Source organism: Antennarius striatus, chromosome 1 (assembly GCF_040054535.1).
Source record: "Antennarius striatus isolate MH-2024 chromosome 1, ASM4005453v1, whole genome shotgun sequence".
NCBI classification, from domain to species: domain Eukaryota; kingdom Metazoa; phylum Chordata; class Actinopteri; order Lophiiformes; family Antennariidae; genus Antennarius; species Antennarius striatus.
In genome coordinates this window covers 6,553,474-6,567,047 of record NC_090776.1, presented here as the reverse complement: position 1 = coordinate 6,567,047, position 13,574 = coordinate 6,553,474, and the positions used below count along the sequence as shown (strand labels likewise).

Here is a 13,574-nt window from a genome sequence, read left to right as displayed (position 1 = left end):
CTAATGGTGTCTCTCACTGTTCTGCCATCCGGGGCGGGAGTGGCTCAGTGGTAAAGCGGGCGGTAGAGCGGGTCATCCTATGATTTAAGATCGGCGGTTCAATTCCCGCTCCCGCCCCCCCAAAAAATACCCGGAGGTGAGCTGACAGTGGGAGGTGTCAGCTCACCTCCAGAGAACTGCCGAGGCACCCTTGAGCAAGGTGCCGTCCCCTTTATAAATTGCTCATTTATTGCTCCCCCTTGTGTGTGTGTGTGATACAGGGGCCTGTACTCACAAATATATATGTACGCATGCGTTTGAATCAGTAGCTAGAGTGTGCGTTCTTAATTTCCCTTCGGGGATCAAACCAGTATATAAAAATTAAAATTAAAATTAAAAAAAAATTTAAAAAATCCTGGATAGCAGGTAGATGGATGGGGTCATTATTGGGGTCTTCAGTTTGTAGGATAGGGTGTTGTTCTCTTTTGAATAGTGGCTATATTATGAAGAACGCAATTATATCACAGGCCCTTTCAAAAATCATCCTGAGGTGACGTAGGCACTGTAAACTGGTTTTGAGTAGGCCTATGGTCATCTTCCTCTGGTCTTCCGTCCTGTAGTGAACCCGATTTAAGTTCTGTTGGGGGCCTGCATCAGTGTAAGGGGTCAGCAACCTCGGTTGGCATGGATAACACCTGTCCCCCAGCAAAAGAAACATTAAACTCTCCTGTAATGTATAGTAGATTCATTACAGTGGATAAAACTAAAGTGAATTAATGTGCAAATCTTTAGGTTACTGACCGCATTACAGTCTGTTGCTTAGGTAAGACTCACCATAGATCTGTGAATAAGGACCCGAACCAGACCACTTTGCATCCACATCAGGAATGTAGTCTGCAGCATCACATATGATCTGGACAGATTTGAGTTTATCTATGATGCAGCCGTTAACTCTTTGAAACGTGTAAATGGACATTTATGGAGGCAGAGTGACGGGAAGCAACTTCGAGGTGCTCCCCAATTGAACAGCTTGTAAGGGGGATGATGCCTTGCTCAAGGGCACCTCAGCAGTGACTGGGAGTAGAGCTGACTCATCCCACTGTTAGCTTGCACTCTGAAGATGGCTTGGCAGGAATCGGGAATCAAGCCGCCAATCCTGGATCATAGGACGCCCGCTCTACCACTGAGCCACTGCCGCCCGAATGTACAGACACATACTGTCTGCAAAGAAAAAAAAAAACTAAACACAGTACTACACACAATACCTGCTGGGATATGAGAGCATAACTGATTTGTTATGCTGCAAAGGTGAGAATGGATTAAGTCATGGATGTGTGTGATGGATTGGAACGTGAAGCGGTACCAATCATAAAGATAACTGTCTGGATATGAAAGGACATCTGAATGCACTCATTCATTCATCTTCCGAACCACTTTATCCGCCATAGCGGGTCATGGGAATCTGGAGCCTATCCCAGCTGTCTTATGGCGTGAGGCGGGGCAAATTCCGATGCGATGCCAGCGTGCTGCAGAGCCACAAAAAGACAGACTACGATGCATGCTCCCACTCAAACACTAAGGGCAATTTGGAACGGCCAATTAACCTGAAGCGCATGTTTTTGGAGGTGGGGTGAAGCCGGAGAACCCGGAGAGAATTCACACAGACATGGGAAAAACGTGCAAACTCCGCAGAGTGGGATGCAAACCCAGAACCGCCTTGCTGTGCGGCGACAGTGCTACCAACTGCGCCACCATGCCACCCTATCTGAACGCAATAAAATAAATTTAAATGATCTGTGAATGAATGCTGAACCTTCAACAATGGGATCCTTGTCAAATGGACATGCCATGTTTGCATCTAAAATGCCTGTAAAATACTGAATTTTATATAAAACCGAACTGCAGTAAAACTCTCCTTCCAACAGAACCAGCAAATGAAAGGGTTTGAGCAGATCTGAAAGTCAGAGGAAAACCTGGGTTTCTGCAATAAAACCTGCTCCCGACCAGGTTAGGTCCAGAGAGTCTGTTACCATGGTAAGAAACACAGGGGTTCAGTTACCTCGCTTTGTGAAACAGACTATGTTTAACCCTCTGACTCTGGGTTAAGTTACCGGAAATCCTGGTTTTCCCTCATTTCGGGGTTTCCATTAAACTTACTTTGTGAAATGGGCTCATTGTATTTATTTCTTAATAGCCCCGTCTCTATTTTTGTTGCTGTTTTCTTTTGCTACAAATGCACCTGGGGTGATAGTCCGCATCTCATTGTCCATGGAACCCTGTTTTATCTACAATGACTATAAAACGCATTCATTCATTCATTCATTCATCTTCCTCATTGAAGACGCTGACACCAGTTTTGGGTCAACTGCCAGTTAGTGGGATAACTTTGAGATGGAAGTCATCCTCCAGGAGGAATGGCGTGAGAATTTCCCCATGTCCCAGTCCTCACTCCTGTCATTGTCGCAGAATTTGTTATGCTTATAAATGTGTTTATCAACACACTTGTGTTGTTACGTGTGGACGGATATTTTTTTTAAAGACAAATGCTTTGCGGATGCAATTTTTTTTTTTTTTTCAAAAATACCCGGCAACGTGTGGACATGACCTTTGTTGGCTACTGACAAATGCAGCACACATGATAATATTCTTACAATGGGCTGCTTGAGAACTGTACTGTATTCTCCATAGTTACAGTACTTGATCAGTCAAACATTAACTAGGGACAGTTTACTTGAGAACTGAGTTCGGTGTAAAATGCTTCACAGCACTAATGTTTTTCCATTACCTTCTCTGCTCTTCTCTTCTGCCTATGTAATAATCTGTAAATCTACATCCAACAAGAGACAGAAACCAGATATGGCAAGTTTTCGATTCTGTTTGGGTCATACTCCCTCTGCCTCTGCACTTCTGCTCCAACACAGCCCCCAAAGGCCCTTAAGGATACTTAAATATCCCAGGAGCTCTGTAAATATGCCCGGCAACTGGAACTAAGGCTTAACTCCCGTGGGTCAGAGATCATTATGTCTAGCCTTGTCTTCTTGAGTCAAGCGCACCCTGCCCTTCTCGAAACTTCCCACCTAGACAAACATTCTGCTCCTTGTTTACCACTACATAAAACACCTTTACAGTTGTATTGGCATAATGAACCATATAAAGCCCTATCTAAGTACTGCCAACCCTCATCATACACACCCACTCCCTTCCAATAGAGTTTTGAACAAAATATGCTCCCCACAAAACCAGGTCAAGAACATGAACCTAATCTCTGAGGCATGTTGCTGAAGATTAGGTTGGCTTTGTTTGATCTGACAGGTGGTCTACAGGGAAAGAGGGGATGTGGAAGGAGGGAAGGGAAGACAATTCATTTTCCATCTTGGAGCAACTCCTGGAAGAAAATGTCTGTGTCGGCAAATCCCTAAAACTATTTACAAGCCACCAGAAGATATTGTTGGTCTTGAAAAATGACAAAGCCAATAACGGCTTGTCTTTATTTTGTATTTAAGTTTCAGGGCCAAGGGAATCAAATAGTTGAGAACACAATAACAGAACAAAAATAAATCAGTTAATATGTTGCATTTAAATGAAACAAAAGCTTTAAAGCACCCAATAAGTGTTCTAGGAAATAATTAAATTTGTTACTTAACACAACAACTGGGGACCATTCTCATTCATGCAATGACATGCACAGCTAACAAGGAGATATCTACTGTGGAATCATGATCTTAAGAATTATGTAGAGTTATGTTTGTATGAGTGGGCATCAATAGGGGACAATTTCAGACTGTCTTGTCAGCTTTCTGAGAAAAGAAATGCTATTAGATGATTTTCCCTCTCTGGAGCATGGGGAGAGATTGTCTGTCTGGATTGTCAGCCTGACTGATGAGAGCTGTTATCAGAACTGTGTGTGTGTGTGTGTGTGTGTGTGTGTGTGTGTGTGTGTGTGTGTGTGTGTGTGTGTGTGTGTGTGTGTGTGTGTGTGTGTGTGTGTGTGTGTGTGTGTATGTGTGTATGTGTGTATGTGTGTATGTGTGTGTGCAGAGTAGCATTGAATATGTATGCTGACAGCTATCTGCAAACTTTGCTTTCAGGTGCTCAGAAAAAGAAAAAAAAAGATATTTTGAGAGCTACAGCTTTGAAGAATTGCTTTTTGGCCCAAACAGCTCATCGAAGATTTCACTGTAGAAACTGCTTCTTGATAGTATGAAACACTTTGTCATGTATTTGGCAAGTTAATAACATTAAAAAGGTGGTGATGAATTAATAGCAGATTATGCAAATGTGTGTATACCTTGGGCTGGTGCAAGAGCGCTCCCTGTACATTACCCCTCTGCCACAGGTTCTGGAGCAGTCAGACCACTGAGTCCAGGCTGACCACTGGCCATGAATCGCCCTGGGACCATGCTCTCCATATCCAACACACTGACCCTTCCGACACCACTGGAGAGTAGGGAGAAAGAGAAGGCAATGAAAGAGGGGATGCAAAGAAATAGTGTAATCAGTGTTTCACCATTGGTCTGTGTTTCTGGTCTTCGTTTCTTGGCATGAAAAAAAGCTTGGCACCAAACCTGAACACCAAGACTCAAGTAAACCCTGCACCTACACAGATCACCAGTGCTCTCTCTTACTATTATCACATTTCAATATGTGTTCAGCTTTCCTGTGGCCAGATGCGAGAGGTCATAATGATATGATACATGTGGTGATACCAACATCAGGAAGAAGGATCACAAAAAGATCGAGAAGTACCAAGAATTGAAATAACAACTGGAAAAGATGTGGAAGGTTAAGGTTAAAGTGGGAGGGGGGGCTCTGCTCCGAGTGCATTATGTGTTTATATATATACAGCGTCATACCGGCTCGGACGTCGCCCGGTTAACAAGGTCTGCGTCAGATGCTAGGGAACCAGAGCAATCTGATGAGAAATGGGTTACTGGAACAAGACACACATGGACAAGGGCGGAGAATACGGAGTTGTTGGAATGCTACTACACGAGTAATCCCAGAGAGAGGGGATATATGGGGAGGTTGTGGGACCAATGGATGCTTCGAAACCCACAATCAAGGCTAACAAAAAAACAGCTGTTAGCCCAGTGTTCCAACATCCGTAACCAAAAACTGCTGTCACAACTAGAGATCGATGAAATACTACAACAATGCTACGGCAAGGGGGAGCCAGGACGCCAGGTCAGCAGGGGGATACCCCCCCCCACACACACACAATCCAAGATTGGGTACCAAGCCCCAAGAGACATACACAGCCTCAATACAAGAGCTGCTGACCTGAGAAGGAAGATCGTGACCCAAATGAAAACCTGGAGCCTCCGACAAATGCTGAAGCTAAGTTGTCAAGTACCTTCAGAAGATCTGCTTGAAGATGTGAATGCTGCAATAAGAACCATCCCCACAGGGAACATAACTGAAACCAACAAGCTGATTCACAGTACAGCAACAGTAATCCTCGAGATGCTGTGATATAAGATCAACACAGGGCATAACAAACAATACCCTCCATGGAAGAGATGGTTAGAGGCCAAGATAAAGGCGACACGGAGAGAAGTCAGCCAGCTAGCCGAGCTACAGAAGGGGAACATGGTGAATAAAGGGGTAACCAGGAAATACAGCAAGCTCTCCATGCCTGAAGCACTCGAAACTGCCAAACAGAGACTAACGGCTCTGGCTACCCGACTGAAGAGATACACCAAGGAGATTGAGGCCAGGAGAATAAACAAGACCTTTTCCACTCAACCAGCAAAGGTGTACTCTCAGTGGCAGGGAAATAGCATCCGGCCAGACCCACCAAGAGCTGAGGTGGAGAAATACTGGAAGGGCATATGGGAAAGAGAAGCATCACACAACACCGATGCCCAGTGGCTAGTGGACCTGAGGACTGACCACAGCTGCCTCCCAGAACAAGAACCAGTAACCATCTCAATGGCAGACATTCAAGAAAGAGTGTCAAAGATGAAGAGTTGGTCAGCACCGGACCCGGATATGATCCATACATACTGGCTAAAGAAACTGACAGCACTCCATGAGCGTCTAGCAGCACAGATGAACCAGCTGCTAAGGGATGGGACCCACCCAGAATGATTGACCTTTGAAGGCAGGACAGTCCTGATCATGAAAGACCCAAAGAAGGAATCTACCCCATCCAACTACCGGCCAATAAGCTGTCTCTGTACAACATGGAAGCTCCTGTCAGGCATCGTTTGCGGCTAAGATGAGTAGGCACATGGATCAATGTTTGAGCACATATATGGGGCACAGAAAGGAGTTGGTAGTAACACCAGGGGAGCCAAGCACCAGCTACTGGTGGACAGAGCAGTACACAGAGACTGTAACAATAGGCAGACCAACTTGACTACCAGAAAGCCTACGACTCAATGCCACACACGTGGATACTGGAATGTCTGGAACTGTATAAGATCAACAGGACAGTAAGAGCCTTCATCAAGAACTCAATGGGGAAGTGGAAGACAACCCTGGAGACTAACTCCAAGCAAATTGCCCAAGTTAACATCAAGTGCGGCATATACCAAGGGGATGCACTATCACCACTGTTGTTGTGCATAGGCCTGAACCCCCTCAGTCACATCATCACAAAGAGTGGCTACGGATACCGATTCCGAAGTGGGACAACAATCAGCCATCTCCTCTACATGGATGACATCAAGCTGTATGCCAGGAATGAGCAAGAAATTGACTCACTGATCCACACCACCAGGATCTACAGCGACGACATAGGGATGTCATTTGGATTAGACAAATGTGGCTAGATGGTATCAAGAAGAGGCAAGATGATCAGAACTGAAGGGGTTGACCTACCAGGGGGCAGGATAGAAGACATCAAGGACAGCTAGAAATACCTTGGAATCCCACAGGCTAATGGCAATCACGAGGAGGCCGCAAGGAAGTCATCCACAGCCAAATTCTTCCAGAGAGTAAGGCAAGTCCTGAGAAGTCAGCTGAATGGCAAGAACAAGGTCCGAGCCATCAACATGTATGCACTGCCTGTCATCAGATACCCCGCTGGGATCATAAGCTGGCCAAAGGAGGTGATAGATGCCGCAGACATCAAGACGAGAAAGCTCCTCACCATGCATGCAAGTCCAGCATCATGAGGCTATACACTAAGCGGAAAGAGGGAGGCGAGGACTAGTGAGCATCAGGGCCACTGTCCAGGATGAGACATCAAAAATCCTAGAGTACATCAGGAAGATGGCCCCAACAGATGAACTGCTCAGTGAATGCCTTAGACAGCAGAAACCTGAGGAGGAAGAGGAGGAGGAGGAGACAACATGGAGTGACAAGCCCCTAGACGGCATGTACCACTGTCAGATAGAGGAAGTGGCTGATATCAAGAAGACCTACCAATGGCTGAATAAAGCTGGACTGACAGACAGCACAGAGGCACTGATCATGGCAGCACAAGAACAGGCCCTAAGCACAAGAGCAATAGAGGCCAATATCTACCACAGTAGATCTGACCCAAGGTGCAGGCTATGTGAAGAAGCCCCAGAGTCAGTCCAGCATGTGGTAGCAGGGTGTAAGATGCTCGCCAGTTCAGCATACATGGAAAGGCACAACCAAGTACCTGTGATAGTGTACAGGAACATCTGTACCCAGTATGGACTAGAAGTACCCAAATCCCAATGGGACATACCACCGAAGATGGTTGAGAATGACAAGGCTAAGATCCTGTGGAACTTCAGCTTCCAGACCGACAAACAGCTGCTGGCTAACAAACCGGACATAGTGGTGATGGACAAAGAGCAGAAGAGAGCAGTGGTGATAGATGTGGCGATTCCGGCTGACGCCAACATCAGGAAGAAGGAACACGAAAAGATTGAGAAGTACCAAGGGTTGAAAGAATAGCTGGAACAGATGTGGAAGGCCAAGGTTAATGTGGTCCCCGTGGTAGTAGGAGCACTTGGGGCAGTGACCCCCAAACTGGAAGAGTGGCTCCAGCAGATTCCTGGAACAACATCTGAAGCCTCAGTCCAGAAGAGCGCAGTCCTAGGAACAGCTAAGATACTGCGCAGAACCCTCAGACTCCCCAGGCCTCTGGTAGAGGACCCGGGCTTGAGGATGACACACAGATACCACCCCACAAGGGTGAGAGGGACATTTATATATATATATATATATATATATATATATATATATACACACACACACACACACACACACACACACACACACACAGTATATGATATATACAGGCAAACCTCGGTTTCCAACCACAATTTGTTCCGGAAGGCTGTTCAAATAGCTATTTCTTTGAATTCCAAATACAATTTTCCCATTTCAAATTATGTAAATGGTCTTAATCCGTTCAAAGACGCTAGAAAATTACTTGTTCTGGTAATTCAACATGTTATGTCATTTATATATCAAATTGTATAGTAATGAAACATATCAAAGAAATGTAAAAGAAAAGCAAACATGAGAAAGAAATCTGGTTAGCCCAAGATGCAAGTTATCGTCGTCTTTGGGACCGACGTTTACGGTACCATAACTTGTACCATAGGCAATGGAACGCAAATTAAGTGAAAAATTATTGAATACAGTGAGGGGAGGGTGGTTGGGGTTGGGACAATGATTGTGTTTCTGTAACATTGAGGTATAGCCAGTGATTATGCTTTGTGACATCATTGGTTTGTATTTAGAAACAACATTTTCTCCACTGTGGCAGGTTACTTCCTGAATCTCCTAAACTGACTCTCTCCACACTATCTATACCTCGCTCCAGAATATATCTAACACTATCTAATTTCCTAACTGTCTCCACACTATCTAACCACAACTCTCCACCAAACAACCACATTCTGAATGGAGTATGATCGCTTTATATCAGTGTTGGAGCGCCTGTCGCTTGCCGAATCAGTCATGTGGTATCGGCCACGTAGCGGGGCGTTCCCGTGATGGGAGCGTCGATACGGAAGACATGTCCGATGCCTCACTGCCGGCGAGGCTTCGGACGTCATCATTTACAGCTCCTCCCATCGATGAAGCAAGCCTCGATTTGCGCTTTGCGGGAACGCCCCTCTCCTGTTCGGCGCACGCTTCAGAGCTTCGATCCCCAACGTCACATCACTAGCTGTCGTATACGCCGGTCAAGCACATCCCAAACATGCTCAATGGGTGACATGTCCGGTGAGTATGCTGGCCATGCAAGAACTGGGACATTTTCAGCTTCCAAGAATTGTGTACATGGGGCCGTGCATTATTTTGCTGAAACATGAGGTGATGTTGTTACGTATGCCTACATGTGTATTTTGTGTGTACTGTGTGTAGGTGTGAATGTGCATATGGGTGTTTCTGGGAGAGATGGGTGTGGTGTGTCTGTGTTCTGTGTGTTTTGTTTTTTCTTAGAACCAGATCATCCAATCCAGCTCCAGTGCCTGCCTGGAGCTGTCCAACAAGGAGCTTCCAATTACCGTGCTGATCACTCCACCTGCAGCCAGTTACCACAGTTACCTGAAATTGCATGCCCCGCCCCAAACATACCCTATATAAGTCTTTTGTTTGCCATTCAGAAAAGAGCTACATCTAGAACCTCCGTGTCATCTTTCAGAATCTCTTTCTCAGCTCTTAACTCTCAATCTGTCTATTTGTTGTGTGTGGTGAGTAATTTTAGTTTAGTCATTCTATGCGTTATTTGTATGTTGTTAGTCCATGGCCAAGGGTTAGCTAGACGGAGGCCTCTATACATACCACCCTTAGTTGTACTTTGTCTAGAAACACTAGTTAGGAGGATGTTGTCTTTCTATGGTATTTTTGGTCAGTTTCTGACTGTCTTGGTAGAGTAGGTAGGCAGGGTTATTAATTTCTTGTTTAGTTACCTACAGTACATTGTTTAGTTTGTGTTCTAGATTATTTTGTTAATTTTGACAACATCCATTACCCTTAATCATGTGACATTTTTAATTTGGCAGTCTCACTGGTTTTGTGTTCAAGTCTTGTCTTAAATATATATAAAAGCAACTGAAAAGTCTTTTGTGTTTACTCCTTATTTATATTTCAGCTGCTCGAGTTCCTGTATGATTGTTTTCCGGGTTTAGTTTGTTACTGCCAATTAGTCATTTATCAGTCACATTCTGCAGGGTTGTAACAGATGTTCATGGATGTATGGCACAACAATGGGCCTCAGGATCTCATCATGGTATCTCTGTGCATTCAAAATGCCATCAATAAAATGCACTTGTGTTCTTTGTCCATAACAGATGCCTGCCCATATCATAACCCCACCACCACCTTGGGCCACTCGATCCACAACATTGACATCAGCAGAGCGCTCACCCACACAATGCCATCTGCCCTGAACAATGTAAACCGAGATTCATCCGTGAAGAGAACACCTCTCCATTCTGGGAATAGTTGGAGGGTAGCATCAGTCATGAAACGTACATGTTGAGAATTATTTTGGTAGTGGCAACAAAAATAACTCTGGCCTGGCTTAACCCCCTACCACCTACTGTACAACAATGGAGAGATTGATGTATGTTCACTTGATGGAAAAAAAATTCTTCAGCTTCATGTTCAGCCTAGGATTGCTCCCAACTGGTCAATGGTTAGATGAATTTTCCCATTTTGTTCATGTAGGTTATTCCCCTTTGTGAGCTTGTACAAGCAGCCATGAGATAATTTCTTGTATTTTGCTAAGCTTGTCAAATTATTTTTATTTACTTATGCGTTGATTTTTTTCTGCTCGGTTGTCATTGCTTTATGACTAATAAAAAGAATGTACCAAAAAAAGCTTTAAAATATCATGTTACAACACCTTAATGCCTGTGGCTTAGACAGGTGTGATCTATATAACATTTTTTCTTTTAAAATTAGCTGCATTCAATAGTCCATATTCATCCATAGAAAATAACATCAATAATATGCATTAAATGACAAATTGGGATATGTGTTCATTTACTGCTCAACAAGATATTTCCTCACCATGTCAAGACCACAGGTGGTACCCTCTGCAGCAGGCATGAACTTAGTTTCACACCTATGTCCTGTGCGATGACACCAGAGCGACTTGCAAATGTCCTGTCAGGTAAAACAAAAAGAATGGATTAAATGTCCATCAGTTAAATTGTCTTTGTGACCATCATTGGGCAAATTGACAAAAACTGTCGTTTTTATATTATGTTCCAATTCTTTGACCCCATAAGAAATGTTTCTTGCCAAGACCACCATCAGACCATCCTTCAACTCCCACTGGCCATAGGGATAAGCTTCTCCACCAAGCATTGGTTTCAAATTTAATCACTGTACTTAATGAAATGTATAATTGTATGTGTCATCTGCCTCAATGATACAGATACAGATCAAACAAGCATAGAGGGAGTGCTGGGTTCAAAAAAGAGGCAGCAGAATCTGGCAACCCGCTCAACTTTAACTGGTATAATCTAGGAAAGAGGGTAAGAGTAGGAGAGACGTCTCTGGTTTGTAGGTGTGTATCTTTGAGTCATTGACTTAATGCTGATCTACTTTGACACTAAGTTTGTTGACGACCACAATGGCATACTGAAAAGCAGGCTACACAATAGATTCAGGGACAATAAACAAGGAGGAACAGTATGAAAGACAGCTCTGATCCAGTGTCCATCAGACTGTGGGGTAACCACCCACTGACTTGTACATAGCATTTGTTAGAGAATCACGGCATGTATTTAACAAAGGCAAAGGTAATGTCATATGGGCTACTCCAGATTTGGAAAAAGTGGATTTCCCAGCAATTACCACATGGGAGAGGAAACCCTATATTATTTTAAACTGAATTTACATATGAATCAATATGAGTGAATGGAGTCAAGATAAGGCTTGCACCAAGATCTTGAAGGATTTAAGGTGCCATGGGGGGGCAGGGTATTTCTATTAAAATGATGGAAACCATTGAATGGAGGGTCAAATGTGGAGTTTTCAAGGTTGTTAAGCACAGATCCTGCTAATTAATAATGTGCCAAATTCCTACTGCATCATTATCATCATAAAGTGAAAAATGGAAGCTTCTATGTGATCAGGGTGCCCAATTTCATTACTGGAGGTTTCTGGGGATCATATAAGAGCAGGGCTATTTAATCGCTGTCGAAATGTTTTTTTTTTGCAACTGCACAACACAGGGGTGGCATGGTGGCACAGTGGGTAGCGCCGTCACCGCACAACACAGCGGTACCGGGTTCGAGTCCCGCTCTGTGTGGAGTTTGCATGTTCTCCCTGTGTCTGCGTGGGTTCTCTCCGGGTTCTCCGGCTTCCTCCCACCTCCAAAAAAACCAAGCGCTTCAGGTTAATTGGCTGGTCCCAAATTGCCCGTAGGAGTGTGTTTGTGTGGTTGTCTGTCTTTGTGTGCGGATCTGCGGTGCACTGGCCTCATGCCCGGAGTGTCCCCCGCCTCACGCCCTATGCCAGCTGGGATGGGCTCCAGCTCCCCTCGACCTGCTGCGGCGGATACAGCGGAAGAAAGTGGATGGATGGATGGGTGGATGCACAACACAGAGTTAGCATCTTGACCTCTTGTAGGAATTATCCTGACTCCTTAAAGCAGGGGTCTCCAAACCTTTTCCTGCAAGGGCCACATAACGTTTTGCTTCTCTGATGGGGGGCCAGGCCAGTTTATAGGGAAAAAAAAGATGATTGCAGGGGTGCATAAATGTAAACTTTTATATTCTTCCAGAACCAAGTATTAATAACCCTTTCTGGTAATTAATTAATTTGGGAGGGCGGCATAGAAGTCATTGAGACTGTTGGGCCTCAATGTGTCTTTCAGAACATCACCGTTCTGTAACTCAGCCAACTCAAACTGATGAGAAGGCTGGGCTTCATCGATGTCGGCAACAAAGGGGTTCTGGAAAAGACAGATTTCTTTTGCATTAGCATGTAGTTGATGGAATCACACACCGAACACCACTGTCAGCATTTTCAGTGCTTCCACACACCTTTGGGAATATGACCGCTGGGTTCTCTGCAGAAAGGTTTTGGGTAGCAGAGAAATGGATGAAGTTGTGCTTTTTTACTAGTTCCAAAACCAGCGCTAGTTTCACCTCAAATGCTTTTATGTGGGAATACATGTCACAAATGAGTTTCCCCTGGCCTTGTAGCAGCAAGTTAAAACTGTTCAGCATTTTTGTCACGTCTGTTAAAAATGCAGGGTGCCATTTCCATTCTGGATCAATCAGATCAATCGTTTTATCGGGGGGGAGGGGTTACTTTTCAGGGGGCCGTTCCAAATATGGAGACGAGCCGCATCCGGCCCGCGGGCTTTAGTTTGAGGACCACTGCCTTAAAGTGTTAAATATTAATACTACGATAATCATATTAATTTATTGGCAGCCAGCAAATTTCCTTTTGACACATCAAGCAGACACAAAGGATTTTTTTTTCAGAAATGTCCTATAATTTCATTTTTAGTCTCCGCCTGCTCCAGTGTGCAACTACAGTCACAGTCATCTTCATTGTGTGGCACACCTATCTTTGGACTTACATAATCCCCTCTGCTAAAAAATACACCTACTAAATTTACCATAGCGTGGTATTTTGTTTTGCCACATATTTGTGTTCACTGAATTTGAAATTGGCTGACATCATTGTAGCTTGGC

The 13,574-nt window shown here is 44.3% G+C and overlaps 1 protein-coding gene across 4 annotated transcripts in view; it reads right to left on the bottom strand.

Annotated features, from left to right (window-relative positions):
• The window catches only part of adamts18 (ADAM metallopeptidase with thrombospondin type 1 motif, 18), a 149,408-nt gene that overhangs the window by 65,154 nt on the left and 70,680 nt on the right, over window positions 1–13,574 (bottom strand). For all 4 annotated transcript variants that reach the window (XM_068311285.1, XM_068311293.1, XM_068311301.1 and 1 more), the window contains 2 exons: window positions 10,930–11,025; window positions 4,268–4,416 (listed from right to left, as the gene is read on the bottom strand). In XM_068311285.1, the coding sequence (XP_068167386.1) occupies window positions 4,268–4,416; window positions 10,930–11,025 (245 nt within the window). The remainder of the gene's footprint in view (window positions 1–4,267; window positions 4,417–10,929; window positions 11,026–13,574) is intronic.